The following is a 24,022-nucleotide window of genomic DNA, read 5'->3' on the forward strand; positions in this document are numbered from 1 at the left end:
TTCAACTTAAGTGGTTGAATTTTCAATTGGCAATTTTTCCTCACACTGCACCATATGTGAAACGTACAAAGAAAATTGAATGCATCCGGAAATACTTTCTTAATAGCATACATCAACGATGAATCTTGATCGGAAACGTACACTTTAGGAAGAGGACCCTTCTGGAAGATTAACTTCAATTGTTCTAACCCCCAAACATCTCTCTTTCTTCTCGTTTTTCAAGAAATAATAAGCCATGGTGAATGGTGCCTTTGTCGAAGTATGCCCCACAATGTTCATCAACGACATCTCATATTTATTAGTCTTATACGTGCAATCCAATATAATAACTTGTGGGAAGCATAGAGCCAATTGGACGCATTCCGGGTGGGCAAGGAAAAGGTGTGTGACTTGACCGAAGTCATCCAATTTATTTTGGAAATCGTAGTTATTCTTCACCCATAACCACATTACTTGTTGCATCACCATCCTACCTTGCAAATTGAGTCTTCTAATCTTTTGTCTTGCATTGTAGATAGTTTGCATAGTCGACTTGTTATTCTTGTTGTCCGCCTTCAATTTGCTAAGAATCCTAGACGGTGGAAAACGTGCTCGTGTCATTTTATCCACTTCTAGCATCTCGTAGGGTTTGAGTCGCGCCACTTTCGCATGTCCATGAAGGTCTTTGGGACGTGGGTGGTTATGATGACAATCCATATCTTTATTCATTATCCAATATTGATCTTCTTTGTTCAAGGACTTATTCTTGAGGTTGAAAACGATCTTGAAATGGCAATTTCTTTTCTTCGTCTTTGTCCTATTCTTTCTCCCGGTCTTCCCAACATATACGGTACCCTTTTTAACCTTGCTAGCGCCGGTTCCACTATGGTCACAAATCATTTCAAACCGATCCCCTCGGCTGTGTTGTCCTTTAACTAGTACACAATTTACTTTCATCGCGTTTTCCTCAACCCAATCAAGAACTTCGGGTTTAGTTTTCCATCTCTACGTTCATTCCAAAACAAATAATTTGTAAGAAAAACTTTGGAATATTCCGACAACATTAAGGTAAACGAAAAGTTCTTACATACCAAATCATTTTGGAAGTGATCCTTGGTATCCTCGTGAATTATGTCTACTGGATCAGGTTGATTTTCCATGGGTACAGGTCCGCCAAGCACGATCTACAAAGAATATCACAAGGTTAAATACTAGAAAAGGAATACAATAGCAATGTTCGGCTCATTCGATAATCATATTATGTGCCGAACCATGAACATTTACAAGTTTTGGCTTATACGATATTCTCAATATGTGCCGAACCACGAACAATATTTAACCCAAAAATTAACAAATTCATGTTCGGCTCATACGATAAACATATTATGTGCCGAACCTTGAACATTTAGAGGTTTCGGCTTATACGATATTCTCAATATATGCAGAACCAATAACAATATTTTAACCCAAAAATTAACATTTCATGTTCGGCGCATACGATTTTGAATATATAAGTCGAACCATTAATTTTTTTATTCCGGGCTATTCAGGATGTTGTTCGGCTTACTATGAAACTTTCATATAAGCCGAACTAGTGTCTAGCAAAAGGGTTGGAATTGAAAATTATAGGTTCGGCGCATGCTGTAAACAGATTCAGTGAGCTGAACCGTTCATCATTCGGTTGATTCGGCTCATAGATGTGAGCCGAACCTCAACCTGGTTCGCCGAACCATGAAGCAAAAATCCAAACTTTTGATAATTTAGAGTTATAGAAGTGAGACTGAGCATAAGATAGAAGTGTACCTGTGTATTAGAAGCATTGGGTTCCTCATATATGTACTCATCATCTGGATTTGGCTCATAAAAATCATCATTTTGAGTTTGAGTTTGAGTTTGTGTTTGAGTTTGAGCTTGAGTTTGAGTTTGTGTAAAATCGTTCTCATAATCTAAGAAATCAGCCATTTGGGAATCATTGTTGTAGTTGATATGTATTTTCCTAGGTTTTTTATAAGAATTATGACCCTTCTCATCCTCCATTGAATCAGGAATTAAAATTTTCTCACTTTCTCCTTCTTTTTCTCTCCTTCTTAATCAAAACTTTGATTTTTTTTCTCCCCAAATTTTTTCATCTAAACAACCTTTCTAATTCTGAAAATTATCTTAATCACTAAACAAAATATTTAATCACTAATCCAGATCACTAACACTAATACGTAAAGGGTAGATTTGCCATTAAAAGAAATTTGGATTAAGGGGATATCTGATTTTGTTATTTCACAATTTTTTTTTGTCTTTATTCAGTATGCCTAGAAAGATTTCAGTATGCCCAAAATCAGGATTTCAAATAATTATCAGTAGCTTTGTCCAAAAACCAAAAGCAAAAAATTTCAGTTGCCAGCCCAATAAACTCTTCCACATAACTTGATGTGCAACATAGTTATATGCCCCATACATAACTCCAGGTAGCACAAGCAAATGACATAAACAATAATAGAAAAAGAGAAATATATTACCCCCAACATTATTTGACTTCTCAATTTGTTACATTTTAATGTAGAACCATAATAATCATAATCTAGTACAATGAAGATAGCAATATACAGATTGATATAGCCAAAGTGACTGATTTTAGAGACACAAAAGGCGGAATCCGACCCTTGTCTTTTCTAAATAGTCCTTGGTACACTGGTAAGTTTATAAGTACTACAAAACCACACTGGACAACTTGTATTAACAATGGCTGCTCAGTCGTCTCGAGTTTCATGTCAATGAACACTCTTTTCAAACCTCCAACTAAACTGAATAGGTTGATCAAAGCAAGGGTTGCAATGATTGTTGTGAAAATGGGAGAAGATGTTCCAAACTCCATTATTTCTTTTTCATACCTCTCGGAAACGTCTTCTTCTGCAACCTTAGACGTGATGACGAATGCTGACTTGGACAATCCTAATAGCTTGCTGATGGAATCAATGATTGCGAACAAATACGAGGTTGTCCTTTTAAACATCCATATTCTCTGCTCATTCCACCATCCTTGAAGTGTGCCACCAAAAAATAAAAACTCAGCCAAGCTGTATGTGTACGTTGAGATGATCAGATACGCGAAAGGCAGGAACCATGGACTTGTAATCTGATCACATAACACAACATTTTGTTATAACTTGGTTTTTTTGCTAGTTGGTCATCATACAGAGAAAAAGAGAGAGTACCTTTGGGAACAAGGGAATGCCCTTCAGAAGACAAAGTGGAGGGATGACAAGGTAGTATAATGTGGGTAAGCTGTTAGGAGCCCACAAACAGTAAACACAGTAACCCATTTGAAGTCCTAAAGAGATCTTTTTATGTCCATACAGAAAAGGATTGTATTTTGAAAGAAAAATCTGAAAGTCTCCTTCAGACCATCTTTTATGTTGCACAAGAGTGTCACCTAATGTGTTTGGAGCAACACCCAAGAACCCCTGCCTTTCTGGATTCAAGTAAACCGATTTCCAGCCACGGCATTGAATGGTTAACCCTGTCAGTACATCTTCCACCGGACAACCATACTTCAATCCCATCTGCGAAAATGAATCATACATAGATATGAATGGAATTGGCTATCTCATACATGTATAATATGAAGAGACAGCGAGTGACTAACAGACGCACACAGACAGAACGAACCTCATTTCCCCATTGAGTATTCTCCTCATAAATACAATTTGCAAGATCCTTCACGCTGTCTTCTAGTTCAGCAATGCTTTCTGTAAGTACTAACTTTGATAGGATATCATTAGTTTCCCATTGACCTCTCTTAGATGCTTTGCTATTCTCTTTTCCCAAAAGTGTTTCTCTTCTGTGCAAGCAACCACTCCCGATGTATAAGGGTCCTCCATTACCATCCTGACCCGGAAAGTCCTGCTTCAATTATCACAAAAAAAACCAAACTTATTGTCATATTCACAAATGCTTCAGCATGAATAACAGGTGCACGTCTTATTACTTTTCCTGATTACCTACCTCAGCAATTACTCGCAACGACCCACCATATAGATCGTTCTTACTGATGTTATCGAAGTTCTGTGGGAACTGAACGTACGCAATTTCATGCCCCTTTTCTTCATCCATGAAGAAACATAAAGCATCTCTTACGGATACTGAATTGTTTGAATACATATCACAGTCCACATTGAGGATGATACTCCCATTGCTTATCTTTGATGATACCCGTATCTGCACAGTGAGACCAAAAATCAATGCTCCACTGTTTCTTAGATTGACTCATCAAATGAAGGCAATAATGGAAACATGGCTTCCAGTATTTTACCAATGAATTCATAGCTCCAGCTTTGAAGTTATGGTGGTGTTGTGGTCTTTTCTCCCGAGCCATGTACACTAGTGTTGGCAACTTACTAATTTCTTCCATATCCACAGCATCTGGTGTTCGACTATCGATCAGAATCTACATTTCATTTCAAATGTTAAGGAAATTCTTCAGAGTAACTTCACAAACAGAGAAAGAGAAAACACGCCTAGTTTAAGGCTCAAAAGATTACACTACCTGAAGAATTGTTTGATGGTCGCGTGGAGAAGAAACGGAATCCCATTCTGAAAATCCTTTGTGCCGCGCTCTCATTTCATCAGGAACCTTACCCAACTTAGTTGCAGTCTCAATCCTATTCTCCATTTTCTCGTACAGTATCTAGAATAAGAGAAATGATGGTCTAGTGATCAAAGTAGAATTGTGCTTGTGATTAGACTAATTAACAAAATCCTATTTGCTCCGTGACTATAATCAATGGCATCCCTGGAAAACCGAGACGCGTCTAATGCTATGCTTTTACTAATAACAGCGGATGACTCTGGTATCAAAGGCTGATGAACACCCACATTTAAGAAAAATGCGGTTGTACTAACTTTACCTTCATGGCTGACCATTCTTCGCTGTTAAAACTGGATGAGTTATGTTTGGAGTTGGATGATGTTGTTGAGAAGTAGGCAACAGGTGACCTCGGCTCCACTTGAAACTTCTTGCAAAATGGTATCCAATACTTACAGAAATGAGAAGCCTCTAACAACGCGTAAAACGTCAAGTCAGAACCACCGTCATCTGATAAGTAAACGCTAAGTTTCTCCGGAGGGTAATCGTATGCCATTACCGATAACACAGTGTTGATCACCATCGCTGGTGGCTCTATCACCGGGTTGGCAGTACATACGAATACATCTACACGTGGTAATTTCTCCTCGTATCTGTCAATTCAAACTCAAGTCAGATTCATATACTAGACATTCAGCAAAAAAAAAAAAGGCAAGACTATCCACTCCACAGTAGCTGGAGTGATGGAGAGATACCTGGTGAGTAACAGTCTGTCTCTGAAAGTGTGACGAAAAACTTGATTCAAACGAAGAGGCTGAGAAAGAATCCAGTAAAACCCGAACCAAATTTCTGCTGCAAACAAACCGATCCAGATCCATCTTCTTGTTCCAAGCTTATGATTGTCAGCTTCAGCAACACTTGTTGGAACATACTTAAATCTATAGAACCAAACCAGACATATACTTATCAGTACAGAAATCGAAAACAACCAGCGAATAACTAGCTGAACTTTATTAACTTGCTTTGTCTCGAACAAGTTTGGAAGAACATCATCCTTAGATTCATCATCTTCTCTCACTCTATTTGCTCCCATCTTTCTCTGTTTAGATGTTTCGGTATTATTATCCAAACGTGATTCACATAAGTTCAGGCAGGATCTATAGACACAAAATTTGTCCTGGCTTGACAAAACTAGCAAATGACTACGCGACAACAAATCAAAGTAGTGGATGAAAATCTGATGCGACAGATAAGTTGCACTTATAGAGGCTTAATGTTGCACCCCATACCAAGATGACGAACGTGCATATGCCTAGGTTAGGGAATCTACTCCTTGGACTTTTAAAAAAAAAAGGTACACTTTGGTCAAGATAAGTGTCCAAGACTCAAAGGGAAGATCTAGATTAGATTGTTTTTGTAAATTTTTCTCACTAGTAAGGAGTAGGACCAAAACCATTATGGCAGGCTGCTACATAACATTGTATTTCCCAACAAGAAAAACAAAAAGGACTAGATAGCCTTTTTGGTCCATGATTTTATTGTACAGCAGACATTGAGGACTCTTTTAGTATCCAATGACGAAATCACAGTAGATTGCTGATGAATTTTACAACAATAAATGAGCAGTTGTTCTTTGGAATAGACCAGTTTTCATATTCTGGTCACTCTTGACTTTCATAATCTTATTGTCTATTATTCTAATCAATTTTTAGTAGTCATAATTCAAGATATGGGAATCAAGCATGCCAATGAAGCTAAAACAATGGAAGTGACCATAGCGGAGAAGGGTATTGCACCATTGTCTTTGCGGAAGAAGAGCGCTTCGTACACTGGTACATTCACAAGAACTGTCAACCCACAGAGGATAAACTGCGAGATCAATGATTCAAGAACCCAGATTCCTCCACCAATTATCACACTCCTGACCAATCCACCGAGCAGCATAACAAGATTCAAAACTGCAACAGTTGATATGATAGCAAACATGGGAGACGTGTTGCCAAATTCCAACATCTCATTCTCGTATCTCTTGAGAACCTCGTCATCTACAACTTTGGGAGTAATTACAAATGTTGTTTGGGAGAAACCCAATTGGCGGATCACAGTGTCAACAAAGCTAAAAAGGAAGGATGTTAGCCTTCTGAATACCCAGATCCTGTGTAGATTCCACCATTCTGTAATTGTATCTCCAACTGACAGAGCCTCATAAAGACTGTATAAGCTAGTGGCGCCGAACACATATGCAAAAGGTAGAAACCATAAACTAGACATCTGACAGGAGAGCAAGGAATTGTTAGCTAAGATGAATTAGGAACTAAAACAAGCAACACCAATTAGAATCAGCAAGCTAAAACACTACAATCTGAAGAAATGTAGACTAAAATACTAGAATTATGGTCTATTTTTAGAACCATGACAGACAGTTTTAATCTACTATAAGAAATTCTCATTAAACTTACCTTTGGGAATAAAGGGATGCCATTTAGGAAGCAAAGAGAAGGAACAACCAAGTAAAAGATGGTTGGGAATGAATTAGGAGGCCATAAACAGTATATGCAGTAACCCATTTGAAGACCTAGTTTTATCTTTCCATAGCCATATGTGAATGGACAATACTTCGAGAGAAAAATCTGAAATAAACCTTCAGACCATCTCTTATATTGAATTAAAGCTTGATCCAGTGTTACAGGAGCAACACCAAGAAAGCATTTTCTTTCAGGGTCGAAATAAACCGAGTTCCATCCCCTGCATTGTATTGCTAATCCTGTTATAACATCTTCTACAGGACACCCATATTTCAGACCCATCTGCAGTTGTCACTAAACCCCGTTAAACAAACTGAAGTGAGTGTATGTGCATGTGTCAGTGAGTGAGAGAGAGATACCTCATTTCCCCATTGGGTGTTTTCCTCGTATGTACAATCTGCAAGAACTTTTGATGCATTCTCTAACTCAGTTATACTTCTTTTTGCCTTAATAGGATCGATTTCTCGATTCCAATTTTCTCTGTAATCTTCAGTAAATTTTCTTCCACATATAGTTTCTCTTCTATGAAAACACCCTGTTCCACTGTATATAGATCCCCCGAATCCGTCTAAACCTGTCATTTCCACGTTGTTGATCACTCTAAAACCATTAGCATATAAATCACTCTTAGTAACGTTGTTGAAGTTTTGCGGGCATTGCACAAATGCAATATCATAGCCTTTCTTTTCATCCATGAAGAAACATAGTGCGTCTTTTAATGCTTTTGAATCGTTCGAATACATATCACAGTCCACACTTAGAACCATCTGTCCACTACTTATCTCGGATGACACCCTTAACTGCAATTTTAACACAGAAATGAGTGGTTGAGGTTTAACAGAATCAAGTGAACATTTTTTTCGCAAAGCTCAAGAAGGCATTTTATTTACCAATGCATTAATGGCCCCAGCTTTGAAGTTGTGAGAGTGCTGTGTTCTCTTCTCACGCGCCAAGTAAACTAAAGTTGGAAGTTGATTCCCATCTGTATCGACTGAACTTGCATCTCTTCCGTGGATCAATATCTATTTAAAATTCATAGACAGCTTATTAGTAACTCAAGCTTTATGAAAGTAGCTACATACATTTAGTACAATTTACCTGAAGAATCGTTTGATGGTCACACTTAGTAATTTCAGGGGTCCATTCTGAGAATCCTTTGTGTTGTTTCTTGATTTCTTCTGAAACCTTACCTAATTTAATTGCTGCTTCAATTCGATTTTTCATATCTTCGTATAGTCGCTGTATCAACAAAAAATTGCGTATTAGAATATTTGAGGACATCAAATAATAGTGTACTCTGATGGCTAGCTAGACATTATTGGTGGGACGCCGAAACTTAGAGGATACGCTCTGAATCTAGGCAATTGGAACCTGCCGTGGAACTTTAGGGTCAAAATCATCATGTCTTGACAGCTTTGCATCTTATATACTTGTAGCATTTGGTTCCAAGTAATAAAACTTCAACCGACCACCGAAGCAGTAAATGAGAAGGTAAATAAGAAACAGTAGACCAAAAGCATTTTCAGTTTTCTAATGCGTGGTTCAAGATACGGTTAGATGTTGGACACAAGGTATGACTAATTCTAGCACCCCCACAAATCTCTACTTGGACCACAACTATCTTACTTAGACTTCAGCCACACCTTGACAATCTCAGTGAGTCAGTGTTACAATTTGATATCCACAGGACTATATAAAAGGTCCTCCAAAACAGGCTAATAGATCAAAAGGCATCAAAACAGCAATTAATAAAAATCAAAATGCTGTGGTCACATGGACTCCCCTGTCCTTACATGCTCAGCATATACTGAATATAGATATTCTCGTGCACAATCTAGCCTTCTTTGGTATCCTACAGCGAAGTCAGATTCGTTTTAGGACAACCAGGGATTCAGTGGTCCATGGGATGCGGACCTGATGGTCCTGATAGAGCTCAAGTACACAAATACAAGGTACAAGTTGAGATAGGTATTTCCAATTTTATCACTAGCATTGCAATATTAAGCACCATAAATAGAAAAAAAAAACTTCTCAGTTCATTTTCCAAGAAGCAAATTATGCATTGAATTGTTTTCTGCAATGTATTAATCAGAAAATTCATAAAGCATATCCTCCCACTAGAACTAAACAGATGACATGGGTATGATTATAATATAATCAGCTTAATGACTACTTTAACTTTCGCCATTTAAGAGTTAGGTTATACCTTAGTTGTCAGCCAGTCCTTAATGCTTTGATTTTTCAGAGAAGGAGGTGGGTCAGATACTTGGGCAAAGTAAGCGGCTGGAGATCTTGGTTCCACTTTGAACTCCTTGCAAAACGGTATCCAATGTCTTGAGAAAATGGAGGCCTCATACAGAGCGTAAAATGTCAGTTCTGATCCACCGTCATCGGAGAGATAAACACTCAATTTGTCAGGTGGGTAACCGTAAGCCATGACCGATAACACAGTGTTGATCACAAGTGTTGGTGGTTCTATTGTTGGGTCCGCCGTACATACAAATATGTCTACCCCTGGCAAATTCTCTCCATATCTGCACCACCCCAAGACATAATAAAATATTACACTAAATTTTTAAATTTTTAAGTACACATATATCTGTCTAGAGTCTAGACTACCTTACAACTGAGGTTGATCATTGCTGACTCGAGGTTGTGTCACAAAGTATTATGAACTAATTTTTAGTATTCATTGTAGTTTGTTATGCCTATGTCTAACTTAAATTATCATGTAGAAAGTATTTACACCCTACGGCTCATACTAGTCAGGACCGAGTCAGAAAAACGAAGAGAATAGCGGCAAATGAATTGATAAAGTACCTGAGTGAGAGTCTGTCTTTGAAGGTGTAACGCTTGATGTTATTCCAGCGAATAGATTGAGTGAGGATCCAGTAAAGACCAAACCAGACCTCGGAAAGCAAGAGACCAATCCATACCCATCTCTTTGGCACTCCTAGTTCTTCGTCAACGCCCAAAGACAATGAACTTATTCCAGGGATATGTGTAGCTCTATATACCCAAATCAAACAAATATTCACAAATATACTTCCTGCAAACAACCTGTACCCCAACTTACCAAGCTTAGCTTCCTTTGTTTCAAACAGAGGTAGTTCATGTTCACTACCACTGATCTCTCTGCTTCCCATCTCTCTCTCTATCTCTCTATCTCTAGCGAGTGGTGAAGTGTTTTACTCTCCCACTCTATGTATATATAAAAAGATAATTGCGTATGAATAAACAAGTAGTATTCATATTCAAAGATAATGAAAGGCACCCAACCAAAATATATTTAATAGGAAAAAGTTAAAAACAAACAAGCCAAAATCTTGATAACATCACTTTGTCTAAAACTGATTCTTTTTGGTTCATTAGTAATTTAGTTTGTCTACGTCAGGCTTGGTTGTTATACTGTGACATGCTTAAATAATTGGGTATTAAAAGAAAGTGTCCCTCTGTTAATATGTTTATTACAAAAGTGTTCCTCTTTGAAACAGAATTACAAAAATATCCCTCTTCAAGGTTTTTCCGTCCAAACGTTGTTGACTCGCCGTTAAATCCGTTTTAACTCGGTCTGGTCCCACCCAAAGGTATTAAATAAGCATATTGAATTACCGATTTGTCCCTGGAAAGTCAAAATTCCCAACTTAACCTCGAGTTAATCTCAAAACGGATTTAAGATTCATCTCGAGAATGATCTGACGACTGTTAATTAACAAAACGGATGATCCATCTCGAGCACGATCTAACGACTATTAGCAGGGACACGTGTGATCGTACGGTCTAGGATTTGGATATATTAAGAAAAATGAAACCCTAAAATCAGAATATATCTTCACTTTCCGCCTCTTTTGTTTCTCTGCAACTTTTCTTCCCTCTCTTCTTCTCTTCAAGGTCTGTTGATGAAGAGCTTGAAGAACTGATTGAAGTAAAGCGAACCCCGTTTAATCGCAGAGATCTACTAATTTGCCGCCTCTATTTTAGCAGAGTTTTTTCTTCCCTCTCTTCTTTTGTTCAAGGTCTGTTGATAAAGAACTTTTGAAGAAGTGATTGAAGTAAGAAGTTCTACAAGATGAGTGGTGATGATAGTGATTCGAGCAAAATGAGGTAAGAAGTTCTTCAACTTTGTTTTGATTCTCAAAATGATTTTGTATTTTTAGGGTTTTTATTGTTTCTGGTGATTTAGGGTTCAGGGTTCTTTTGATTCGAACAATCATGTCTCTGTAGTGTTAGGGTTTGTTCGATTTACCCTTATTTGATTACTGATTTTAATTTTTCAAACCCTAATTTTGAAATTTTGGGACTTTTCAGAAACCTAATTTTCAATGGTAATTGAATTGTTTGGATGGTTTTTTGTTTGTTGTATGTGCAGAAGAAGATTTGTTAGGTACCCTAAAAGGAGCTTTAGGGTTGAATTATTCACCACGAATAAATGGATTGTATACCATGATTTGGATGTAAACTTTGTTGATCTTCATATGTTGATTGATATGATTATGTGGGAGATGAAGATTAGTGAGGCCAAGAAGCTTAATTTGTTTTGGTTCACTCCAGATAACATACCAGAACTGATTACCAATCATGAGGATTTCTTTACAATGTGGGACAGGGATGAATATCAAGATGATGGTTATGTGCATCTTTACTTCAGTATTAGTGACAAGGTTTTGAGGGCTGGTGATGAATGCCCATCATCTTCAGGTGTTACTAATGAAGTTATGTATTTAACTCCTACTAATGAAGTTGGGGCATGATGAGCATGTGAGTGAGAAGAGACAGAGGACATGTAAGAGATGCAACCAGATAGGCCACAACAGAAGAACTTGTGCTGGTGGTGAGGTTGGTCTAATCCTAAAGGAAGGATACCAAGAGCCATGGTAGATGGAGGAACCCAAGAAACTACTTACCCAGATTCAGCTGAGTGCAGTTCCAGCAGGAGCAGGAGAGGTAGAGGATCTGCATCAACTTCTACAGCTGCATCAACCTCAGCATCAACATCTCAAACTGCACCATCAACATCTTCTGCACCTGCATCTGGAGGAAGAGGTGGAAGGGGTGGTAGAGGAGCAAGAGGTGGAAGAGGAGTTGTGCAACAGGCTTTTAGTCAGTCTGTCAATGGTGCTGGTTGGTTCAGCCAGACTTTGAGCCAAACTTTTCAAGCATCAAAGCCACAAAAGAAGGGAACATCTGCAACTCAGTAGAGCTTGTTTTTTTTTAAATGTTTCTTTATAAGACTATTTGGGTTATGTTATTTGGATCAGTTTATTGTAAGGATAATGGTGTTCAATTTCTTTTGGATCAATTATATATATATAAGTAGTACATTATATTACTTATTGTTCAACACTTTCATTACATTTGTAGATTGTTTTGTAATTGCTTACACAGGTCAGCCATCTTCAACTTAGCAGATCTTTTCTTGGATTTGACAACAAGGAAAACAGCATCAGAGACCCACTGGAAGTCTTGACATTGGATGTTGTTGCATTGCAGGTAACATAAATGGTGGTTGTGTTTATTTCTACATACTTTGAGCATGTATTTTCCACTGCATTTCTTCTTACAAGGTTGATTTTGGAATGAACAGGAATTGAACTGGTGGTTTATGTCACCACAATCAAAGCAACACTTATTGGCAGGAAGCTGAACATCCAAAGCTTTAACATCATCTATTGCATCTACAAACCATTCAAAATAGTTGCAGATGGAGCAGTTGAAGAACTTCTCACCAGGATGCTCAGGAGTTTGAGACAGCAGCATTCTCCTAACACCATTGCAAGGTACATTCTTGCACCTAGAGTAGATCCATGGACACTGAATTGTTGGATGATTATCTATTTCACACATGGAACATACACTGTTGGAACTGCTACTGCTAAATACCTCCACCATGCTTCTCATATTGAACTTTTGCATAATTTCATCCATTGTAGATTATTGTTTAGATTTTTATGGGATTTTTATCTGCTGCAGATAAATGGATGGTGGTTTTATAGCAGAGAAAACAGAATATGACCGGTCATATTTGGGTGACCGATCTGCCCGCACACCGCTGACCATAAACCGTAAGCTAGTGTGGTTAACTACCTAGAGTTAGATGTCAAGGACAGGTTTATCTACTTTGGGTGCAAATACATGTGACGTGACACCGTTTTTTTCATTTGAAAAATTCGGATGGAAATTCTTGTTAGGGGAAATATTTGTAATTCTGTTTAAAGGAGGAACATATTTGCAATTAAAATTATTAAGAGATACACATAGTCAAAAAACCCATAATAATTCAACTCTTCATCTGAATTGAATACATTTCGAGTCGCATAGTCCAGCATAACTAATTTGGATTGAGTGTGTTCGTTATAGACATAAAAGTTGAGTACCAGGTAACCCAGCGGCTAAAAAGGACATACAAGATTTCTGCTGGTCACGATGATGCATACTCGTTTGAGTAGTGAAAATAATAAAACTGGCAGTAGTAGTACTAACACAGTTACACAGGGATGAATTCCGATCCTCAATTTGCTACCTTTCATTCTCTCTCTCTAAAATATTTGTTAAATGGCCCTTCAGTATAACAGTTAGATACTGATGACGCATTCCATTCATAAACAACAGAAACATATTAAATAAAATTTTCCTCCTAGTCATTTGTTTCAAAGAAAAAAAAATGAAGTTTAGAGATAGATAACGTAGGCCGGCCTCAGAGGCTCAGATCTGCCGGCACCAAAAAAACATACTAATAATCTTGCAAACTAATCCGATATCGTAGCAAACACATAGGTCTACATATACCTTGAGGAAAAGATGCCTAAGAGCGTCCACAGTGGGCGACTAAACCCAAATATTTGGTCTTTTGAATAGACGTAGTGGAACGTACTATCGATCAAATTTTGATCGACGACTAAAATCCAGAGTATATTTGGTCTGGACCTAGACTAAACCCAAATATAGTCGAGCGTTGGTATAGTCCACGCCCCACCACCAGGCGGACGTATAGTCCATGTCCCACACCAGGCGGACGTATAGTGCACGCCTGATTTTTTGTTTTTTTTCTTGTGTGAGGCGTGATTTTTTGTTTTTTTTCTTGTGTGGGGCGTGGTTTATACCAACGCCCCACTGTTTAAAACTTTCAATTGCATGGGGCGGGCTTAATACCTCCGCCCCATTTTCTTCATTCTTTTTTTTTTTTTTTTTGAATTTCTCTTCACCGGGCGAACGTATAATCCCCGTCCCACACCAGGCGTTGGTATAGTCCACACCCCACACCAGGCGAATGTATAATGTACGTCTGACCAAATTTATTCTTTCCACCGTAGCGTACTAAACCCAAAATTTGGTCTTTTTTTCCCTCTTTGGTCTTTGGTTATACTCGCACCACTGCGGTCGCTCTAACAACATACGGAAAACCAAAATGATTATGAGAAATGAACAAATCATCAACCCATATATCTAATGATTTTATTTCATTTCCAAGGGATAACTACTGTCTAATGAGTGTGCATATGCATTTATGCAGGGCTGGTGTTTCAGGAAGCCCACGCCAACATGCAACTTGGAAGTGCAGACCTGTAGATGTTCAAGGGTTAACTGAGCAGCCTTATCAGCACTGAGGAATCGTACGAGTAATTAGGGCTCAGAAATTGAAATTGTTGGTACCATAAAAATTAAAAAAGACCGAATCATCTAAATTAGCATCTTTCAACCTGATGAAAATAAGTACGGAGCAAGTCACTTCAATATTTACAGGTAATCATTCAGGTACCGCAATAAGGGGTAAGTTTTAACTCAAAAAAATAGGGACTTTTGGGACTACTTACAGAGTACTCCATATAGAGTTCAGTCACTCTCACATCCCCAAACATAGGTCATTATATCATCTCTTTATTCACAACTAGTTTCTGATAATTCCAACGCGCCAGCAGTCAGACATCCAAAATTTCTATCCTAAGTATTACTTTACCACCAAATTACGATTCAGCATGTCACTTTGGAACCACTTTAGGCTTCTTTCTATTGCTTGCATTGGAGCGGAGAATAACGTCTTCCTCATCCAAAGATAGCTTTCCATGTAGACCTTGTACATCTTTGGCAAAGCCCGTAAATAACTCCAGTAATTGCTTCCCCGTAACGTATTCATCTGTTAACCAGCTTACAACCCTTAAACCAGAGCCTTGTGCAATCTACAAAATTCGGACAAGTATGACTTCATCAATTTATTGATAATTTAACCCTTCTAAAATCTAAAAGACGAAATCAAAACACAGAATGATCTTACAGAATCGAATGTTAAATTAATATAACAGCAGAGATATAGAAACCGATCACTTTCTTCCAATGGCAAAGACAGAATACGCTTAAGCATACCTCGGTTTTCGGCATTAAGCTTCCGAAGGTTCCATCCCTTGGTTCCACATCTGTGATTACCCATGGCCTGCATCGGACGAATATTGAACTCAAATGTAAGCTGATGCGGCCACACTTCAATAATGCCAGGAAAATTATTACTAACAAAAGGCTAGAAGTTTCAACCCCAGTATCTACTAAGTAAATATGTGAATGACATTTTCAAAATTGGTTAATTTTCACTGAGTTTTGTCTGGTATTCATTTTATGATATAATAATAATTACATAAGTTCCAATATCTTCACCCCAACTCTTCCTAGTTGCAGTCGTCCAGGCAGGAGTGCCCAAAAGGAAACTAATGAATGATACTCCCTCCGTCCAAGTTTACTTGCCTAAATTGGATTTTGCAAAAACTTGAAAGAATTCAAATTACTTCCACATACACCATCAATCTTCCAAATTGTTTGTTTAATATACAAATTTTGATATCCTAGTTTTTGTTTCTGTCTTGATAATTAGAAAATTTTAGTGGGAAATATCTCAATTTTTTGGTACAATTTTACTAAAAAAAACACAATTTAGGCAAGTAAAGCTGGACGGAGGGAGTATGTGACTAACTGAACCCAATGTAAAAATTTGAGAATGATTTACAGTATCACAACCAAAAAACTTGTTCAATAATCACAATATAGTTCGAAATCTAGTCTTTAACATTGTACTACAGACAATGAGATGTAAAGAAATTAATTGACCATACCTTCCTCTTGAGGAGATAATGAGATGAGCAGGATCACATAGATACTTCAATAACTTTTGAAGCTTCTCCTTAGAATCTGCAGTGATGATTCCCCTTGTATTTACGTCTGACAACAAACTTGGGAAAACAAATGCTCCACAAATAATAGAGACGTGTTCATATAAGAAGTTCACAATCGTCCGTGGGGACAAATCCTTCTCTAAATTCTCAATTACTATATAGTAGCTATGGCCTTCTTTTGTAAGACTCGTAGTAGTCATTAAACAACCAACCAAACCACGATCCTTTACAGTCTTCTTCAAATTTATCCCATCGTTATCCTGTTTCAATAAAGTTCGACAACAATAATTAGTAAACCATATGACAAGCGAGTTCTTGAAAATATGCCATTTAGTAAACCAAATCACTGCTTAGAACTTTTTGCTTATGAAACACAAGAATCCAAACTACAATCTCATTTAGCTTTCGTCACTATTATGTAAATTTCAACAGTTATTTTTTTTTTACCTCAACATCTTTATCAGAAGAATCATTTGAAGGCAGTTTGAGTGGTGCTTCTGACATACTCAAGAAATCGGCCAGCTTAAGATCAATTAGTGGGGTTCCTGGTATAAGTTTGCAAATACGTTCGATGCCCATGGATTCTTTAGTCCCAGTCCTCGGACCATGTAACCAAGCAACCACAAAGGAACAATGACAAATCTCTTTTTTTCCTTCACGTGAGTGAGGTTTTCTGTCTACCTGTTAATCATACATACAAGATCAAATAACAGATAACAACTCCTGATGAAAAACATTCTTCCCTCACAATGTATCAATCAGAAACAAACCATAAGTTCCAGAAAATACGCTCTCCATAATGTAATACTTGTTGGCCTCTTGAGTAAACAAATTAGCATTTACCCTAAACCCAGAAATGAAACCCTAACTACAAGATAAAAAGAGGAAATGCAAGAGATAAACTAAAATCTAACAAAATGAAAAGGATGTGAGAATGAGTCTTTAAAAAATCAAAACAACACAGTGAAAAAAATGACTCACCGAGTCAATCACTCCATTGTAGAACTTGATGTCTTCATCACCTTGAATGAAAGAAGCACAAACATTCATCATCAACTTAACATCTTTACATTCTTTGTCCTGCAACTGAACACAAGCTGGACGAAATCTTTTCTTGAAATTCTCTACTTGTTCAGGGGTTTTAAAGTCTTGAACAAAGTAATATTCATCATTTTCTTCTTCTGTGAAATCCCAGCACTTTACAACTAGGGTTTCATTGTCTAATACTAACGGGCGGATTGTGTACCAAGAATCGTCAGAAAATGATCGGAAATCCAATAGCGGTGGCTGTTGGTTCTTTTCTCGGTAGCCCATACTGAAAACCCTAAATTTTCTTCTAGTGAAGACAAAGAATAGAGATAGAGGCAAAATGAAAATGAAGCAAGGGTTGTATAGAAGTTCATTTCCTGATAAAGTTTTTTTCCAGAAGCGGAAAAGATCGAAGGGTTTTAGCTATATTTGGATACGAAAAGGGCCAGTAATATTTACAGAGAGAGAGAGAAAAAATGTTAAATATTTACAGCGTCAAAAAAGTAACAAATGGTCAAGATCCGTCTCATTCAGATTTCAGAGTCTCAGACCACTAGAAGGGTGTCAAAAATGGGACCTTTTTTAAAATTTTTTGAATTGATTTGAAGCAAGGCTGAATTAATGGCAACCAAATATAGGTTTAAGTTAGGTTTCACATCAAGCAATTTCTTAGGAAATTTGGTGATCTGTTCACATGTGAGTGGGGTCTCATTGTGTAGATGAATCAAATTGGTAGATTTTTAGTGATCTTTCACCATATTTTGAGGCCTGAAGTAAACAAGGTCATCACAGACTGGAAAACTAGAACAATCCTTTTTTTCAACTTCCAGCAATTTTTTTTTCCAACTTCTAGCAATATACCAACGAAGAATGAGAATGAAAGTAGTTTTTTTTATTATATTTTCTTGCTGAATGCAATCACGAGACTCTGAACTATCCTGCAGACTCAAGTTGAATATCACGAGATATTTTCAGTGTTAATTTTGATAGATTATAAACTCAGATACATTGGCAGCCATAATCTATGGAACTAATGCAGTTGCGGGAGCGCACGAAGACACTGGACTGATGAAGATAGATCTACCTTTCTAACCGTTTACTTAATTTACAGGGAAGGTTTTGAAGGCTCGCTTTAACCGTCCCTGGGAAGATGAGACAGCAAAGCATGCTTTAAGCTCGTAGACGTTCTTCAATGGTATCAAATATCCTTTCAGTAGAGATCCAAAAAAAAAAAAAATCCTTTCAGCAGTGATAGATTGAATAGCCTCAGGGGGTGGAGGTCGTGGGTGTCGAAGACAATCGACAAATCGACGGACACAATTGAAAACAGGACGACAGCGGAGAATCAAGAATCCAATTTGTCCTACTACTCCCCCTGTAAACGCCACTATTGTGAATGGTTCCATGCTTGCTTTCGATTCCTTCTGCCGCACTATCAGTTGTTTATGCGGCATCAAACATGTGCAATGGGAAGAATATGCTTAGTGGTTATTTCTATTTATAAGCTGGGAGAGCTAAAGATCAATCGACTTTTAAGAAAGGAATACAAAGATGGAACTGAAAGAAAAATTCAATACTACAAGTTAGAATTTATGAAGTTACATGCGTTTTCCTGAAGAAGGATTAAATGCCTATGTAAAGGACTTAACTCGTGAAAGTTAGCATCTTAAATGTAATTAAAAGGTGGATATATTAGATTTCAAACTGTTATTTTTTAGTTGGTTTAGAGATGTCTTCCCCACAAGTCAAGATAACAAACCATAACATACTATGCCTTTGGCCGTGAGAATAAAAAGAAGAGGATTTAACCAAACTGATGGTGACGCACTGACGTTTACCAAACAACTCTGTTGCTTGTATTTTCGTCATTGCCTCTCCTCTCCACTCCAAACAAGAAATGCATGAAAAAAGCAGCTAAATGTCTTAATCTTTCCTAACTTTCGGATATAGAAGCTAAAAAATGTAGCATGTTAGTTAAAATTAAAATACTACTAATAAACTGGATTTATAGATTAAAATGCTTACAGCGACATCTGTTTTCTCCTCTTGCATCCTACACGGCCGCTCCAGTTTGAGACAGCTTCAACCTAGCTTAGATAATATAGTGTACCAACAAGAAGATTAACTGAAAAGCCTAACTAGCATTTCCTAAACAACTTTGCATCGAGCTGATGCAAGAGCTATTAATATAAGCATCCGAATACATAATCTGGAATCCAGACCCCTCTCTCTTTGCCTGACATCTATTATATAAAGTAATATGGCGAGGCAGGTAGTGTCTAGGGTTTCATAGTATCATAACTGGTATACATACATGACTGTTTTCTATTTTTCCCTACTATTCGTCAATTTTGAGCACGTTAACAGAATTGCAGACGCCATTCATACCCCCAAACTTGTGGAACTCGGACTCAATGGTTTCAGCAATCTTTGTACCTTCCACATCTGTCTGTGGAAAAGTCACGTGGAAAGACCCTTGTTTGAGAGGAGCAATGGGTTTCAAGCTCCTGGATTGCTGCTTCGTATAGCTATAGAGCTCTTGATGGAAAGAATGATCTAAAGAGAAGCAATCATCACTTCCATTGCTTGAACGCCTTGAGGAACCAGAACCTTCTTTTCTACAGAAATGAGGTATGGATTCTAAGTCCATTATCTGCAAAAGAACAAGAATCTTGGTTACTAAGAAAACTAAAGAACAAAGCAAATACACCGAAAATGATAGAATATCACTATAAACATCTAAAAGTTACTGTTGGTCCCCGAGAACATCATCTTATTCAAAATGTTAGTGAAACTGCGGTATAACCATATGGGCAGCTGTATATAAAACTTCTTACCTTCAATAACTCATCTCTTCCACAACCCTGCAGAACCTGAATCTTCTTCCTAGTCCTCTCTTGCAGTAGAGGTTTCACTACCTGCCAACCAGAGTGTTAAACAACACAAAGGCATAAGGGGGAGCGCCAGAATTATTAAAATGGAAAGCATCACGAGGAGAACTAACCTTCCAGCATGCCGAAAATATGTAAGGGACATTTACGACGTAGTAAGTGTCTGTCTTCTCGGGATAATTCAGGTCATCAATGGTAGATATCACAGTCAATAGCTGCATCAACAGAACAATGTAAGAATACTCGGAATGAGTACCGACAGTATATATATGGAAAATGATCAAACATTTTATACAATCACCCTATCAGTAAAACTTCTATGGATTTACTTTGGACATGATAAACTTGTGCATAAAACTACACAAATGGCATCAATCTGTTAAAAACCTGTCTATATTTCACCAGTATAACAGAATCCATACCTTAATTTGGCTCAACGCTGAAAGCTTTAAGCCAGTCATGTCCAAAACTTTCACACACGTACCAATATGTCGCCCAAATTTCTTTGTCGCATTAGGCTACAGCAATAGCTATGAGTTATAGATGATTGCAGTTTTCAATTTAAGAGCTCTAGTTCTGTAAATAACTTACCAACACAACACGGTCCCGATACTCATTGATTTGAATGTGTGACTGGACATAATAGTTGACCTGTGTTAAAAAGCACAATAAATGTGTAAATTACAGCGTCCAATACAGATACCAAGTGGAAAGGGATATGAAAGGAACTTGGAACATCGGAAGCCTTACAGAAGCTTTGTCAAACGTACTTTGCCCTACACCAATAGCAAATATAGGAAGTCCCTGTTCAAAAGTGAAACTTAATTAGCTGCAAGAATTGAAGAAACATTTAGCTATAGCTTACAAGCAAAATTAGAAGAGCTTTTTCCTGATCACCCTCGGCCTATCAGATAGACCCAAAGGCACTAAATGGAATATGAAGTAACAAACTAATACTTCGAAGACTATGTGAAGGTCGTATAATAACATCCGTTGGTTAAATTCTTAACCTACCGAGAGTTAATGAGGGGACTCAAATGCTAGAAAATGTATTCTTGGAATGATTACCTATGATGGTCATTCAGGTACAAAATAAATCAGTAGTCTCTGCCGTCAATGACACTAAGAAAAGAATATTTTGTCAGGAAATATGAATGTAACTAGCATAGGGAAATGTCTCTTGTGACTAGCATGAGAGGCTTACAGTTTGCAGCAAATAAAACTAGAAAACATCTGATTTACAAATAGTACTGCCATGCATAAGAAAACTAGGAATGGAATGGTAAGTGCAAAGAAGCCAGAGAAAGCAGTAAAAATACAACAACTGCATAACAGATACACGATTTTTATACACAGCATAAAAGAATTGCAATGGCGGCACCGGCTGTAATTTAAGACCGTGCCTGAAAATAAAAGTTACTACAATATATAAAATACACAAATTTGAGAATAATACCTCATTTGAGTAACCTGACAACCCAATGAGCTGAGAATCCCGAATTCCTCTATATAAATCAGTAGGAACTATAGGTTTCTGCATAATGAACGAGCTTCAAATACTACAACATTCACAGGATTGATTTGCTAAGATACCATTAAAAATCAATATGGAATACATTACTGCTAATGTAACATAAAGACTTACAGTCAATATACTGTCAATTTCGTTTGTTATTCTCCAGTTCAAGCAATCCACCAACTAGAACATGATAAAAAGTGAGTCAGCAAACAAAACAAGAATTACTAAAAACTTGTGCGAAAGAAGCTAACTAATTTTAGCGCAGTATAAAAGTGTATTAACTTCCTCTCACCATCTTTCGTGCTTTGGCAACATTCCAGTCTCTTGCTTTGAGAAATCTCACTAAGGCTTCATCTACAAAACCCTGGTGTATATTCTGGAAAGAAAACAAACAAGTTACAAAGTTGAAGCCCCACATGCACGATACAGAGAACATAGAATATCATCTTACACCAAGTGGATGGTTAGACCTTTGCTAAAATTTGAAAGCAAGCTCTAGAATCTCTTAAGATATTACCACTACACCATTAAAACCTAGAACAAGGTCATTTAGAGTCCACTACTCACAACTCTCCAGGACTTTACTTATTTACATTCTGCAGTTCGGGCTCTTGACATAATTATACTCCCTAAAGTAGTAAACCAAACTCACAAAAAAAGTATCACACCTTTACCACTTCTGTCGAAGTTCCTTATAACCACAACTTCTAGATCACTAGCTACTGCACTACATCTCCAGAGATGATTCTATTTTAAGGCCACATACTTGCAACTCACAAAATCAATATAGTACGTTCATCTACGGGTTTGCCAAAAAAAAATTCCAATTGAGGAAAATTTGAAGTCTTATAAGATGGCCAATTCTTTTAACAGATTTTAAGCTCAAAGTAAGCAAAATTTGGGGCTAGAAAATTTAAGAAGTAAAAAAATAAAAATAAAAGCAAAATACTCAAGATCAAGTAATTTGGGAGAAAAAAATAAAGATCCAAAAAAAAAAAATCAACAATGGAGAAAGTAATAAGCTAAAAAGTAAAAAAAAAAAAAGGCTGAACCTTGAATGTGAGTTGCAAATGCCCATCTGCAAAAGAAACAAATAAATAGTAGTTAATTGAGAGCTATTGCAGATTTAATGATCCAATCCAACGAAATCAACACTCAGAGAAAGTTAAGAGAGATGAAGTGAATATTACCTTCTTCCTCCATTAAAGTTTGAAATTGCTTGATCAAATCAGGAGAAACATTTCCCATTTTTTTTTCTCTTCTTCTTGTTCTTCAAATATTTTCCTAGAACTATTACAAGATTTAATTTTAAATCAAACCAACTATTATTTCTTTTGAAAGGAAGCTTTTTTATTCTATTTATTTAAATTTGGTTAGATCAGAGAGATAGTACAAAACTGAGAGAGGTAGAGAAAGAGAGTTAAAGAGAGAGGGGTCAAGTCTTGTGATTTCATCTTCAAGTACTGAACAAGCTCTCGTCTCTCTCTTTTTCTCTCGTCTCTCTCTTTAGCTTGGCTTCTCATAAATCTCAGTATTTAATATTTTTATTTTTATTTTATCTCAAATGGCTATTTATGTATTATTATTATTACAGTGATATATATTATTATGACTAGTAAAAAAAAAAAGAAAAAGGAAACACCATAGTCGAAAGAAATAAAAATAGAAACTGACAAAACAAACTAAAAGAACCCTTTTCTCAGCAATTTCCTAGCAAGCGTAAGCCTTAGAACTTGTTTGTTTGCAGCTGACTTGGCGTCTGAATCTGAGTCAATCCCTGACTCGGACCGAGTCAGCAGTCAGACTGTTTTTTTTCCATTTTGAGTCAGATCTGACTCGACCTCTGACTCAGACATAACCCCTGACTCGGACTTATTTGAGTCAGGTAACAAAATACCCCTGACTCATGGGACCAAACCACTGATTCACTTATTTCTGAGTCAGATGAGTCAGATCTGATTCAAAACAAACATATCGACTCAGATCCAGATGAGTCACGTGATTTCACTCAGATCCAGATGATTCAGATCCAGACGACTCAGATGAGTCAGGAGTAAACAAACATGGTGTTAATCTCTTACACGTGATCTATACCAGACACTGGCTGGTGACTAGGGCTGGCAGCGGATAACCGATATCCGATATCCATTTCCGAAGTCCGACATCCTATAGGATTTTATCCGACATATCGGATATCGGATATCGGAATCAGATATTTTATCGGATATTTTCTCTTAACGATAACGATATTGGAATGGGCCTTTCCATTAGGTTAATATCCGATATCCGATAGTCTAGGGGTGTACTTGTAATTTCCTACCCCTAGATATATGCTGCCGACAGGG

The 24,022-nt window shown here is 37.2% G+C and overlaps 4 protein-coding genes across 5 annotated transcripts; all 4 read right to left on the minus strand.

Annotated features, from left to right (window-relative positions):
• Window positions 1-2,467: 2,467 nt before the first annotated feature.
• On the minus strand, window positions 2,468-5,845 carry LOC113288190 (cellulose synthase-like protein E1). 2 transcript variants are annotated; one of them, XM_026537149.1, is made up of 8 exons: window positions 5,314-5,845; window positions 4,881-5,211; window positions 4,520-4,660; window positions 4,286-4,420; window positions 3,979-4,191; window positions 3,643-3,876; window positions 3,189-3,536; window positions 2,468-3,109 (listed from the first exon to the last, which is right to left on the minus strand). In XM_026537149.1, exons 1-8 carry the CDS (start codon window positions 5,649-5,651, stop codon window positions 2,555-2,557), a joined length of 2,295 nt encoding a protein of 764 aa, XP_026392934.1. In that variant the 5' UTR covers window positions 5,652-5,845; the 3' UTR covers window positions 2,468-2,554. The 2 variants fall into 2 exon arrangements, with proteins under 2 accessions (XP_026392934.1, XP_026392933.1); XM_026537148.1 differs by having other exon boundaries at window positions 3,643-3,879; window positions 5,314-5,844.
• Window positions 5,846-6,120: 275 nt separating this feature from the next.
• Window positions 6,121-10,293, minus strand: LOC113288191 (cellulose synthase-like protein E6). The gene is made up of 7 exons (XM_026537150.1): window positions 9,904-10,293; window positions 9,290-9,617; window positions 8,182-8,322; window positions 7,974-8,105; window positions 7,443-7,883; window positions 7,018-7,365; window positions 6,121-6,829 (listed from the first exon to the last, which is right to left on the minus strand). The coding sequence occupies exons 1-7, from the start codon at window positions 10,227-10,229 to the stop codon at window positions 6,281-6,283; spliced, it is 2,265 nt and encodes a 754-aa protein (XP_026392935.1). The 5' UTR covers window positions 10,230-10,293; the 3' UTR covers window positions 6,121-6,280.
• Window positions 10,294-14,784: 4,491 nt separating this feature from the next.
• LOC113285812 lies at window positions 14,785-17,653 on the minus strand. Its single transcript, XM_026534565.1, has 5 exons — window positions 17,220-17,653; window positions 16,686-16,919; window positions 16,179-16,498; window positions 15,442-15,508; window positions 14,785-15,257 (listed from the first exon to the last, which is right to left on the minus strand). The coding sequence occupies exons 1-5, from the start codon at window positions 17,550-17,552 to the stop codon at window positions 15,060-15,062; spliced, it is 1,152 nt and encodes a 383-aa protein (XP_026390350.1). The 5' UTR covers window positions 17,553-17,653; the 3' UTR covers window positions 14,785-15,059.
• Window positions 17,654-19,241: 1,588 nt separating this feature from the next.
• On the minus strand, window positions 19,242-23,203 carry LOC113288194 (SEC14-like protein 5). Its single transcript, XM_026537151.1, has 11 exons — window positions 22,868-23,203; window positions 22,730-22,755; window positions 21,970-22,053; window positions 21,804-21,857; window positions 21,615-21,692; window positions 20,909-20,962; window positions 20,750-20,809; window positions 20,581-20,676; window positions 20,272-20,373; window positions 20,105-20,185; window positions 19,242-19,920 (listed from the first exon to the last, which is right to left on the minus strand). The coding sequence occupies exons 1-11, from the start codon at window positions 22,923-22,925 to the stop codon at window positions 19,606-19,608; spliced, it is 1,008 nt and encodes a 335-aa protein (XP_026392936.1). The 5' UTR covers window positions 22,926-23,203; the 3' UTR covers window positions 19,242-19,605.
• Between the last annotated feature and the right edge of the window lie 819 nt (window positions 23,204-24,022).

The sequence above is a fragment of the Papaver somniferum genome, chromosome 6, assembly GCF_003573695.1.
Source record: "Papaver somniferum cultivar HN1 chromosome 6, ASM357369v1, whole genome shotgun sequence".
Taxonomy (NCBI): Eukaryota; Viridiplantae; Streptophyta; class Magnoliopsida; order Ranunculales; family Papaveraceae; genus Papaver; species Papaver somniferum.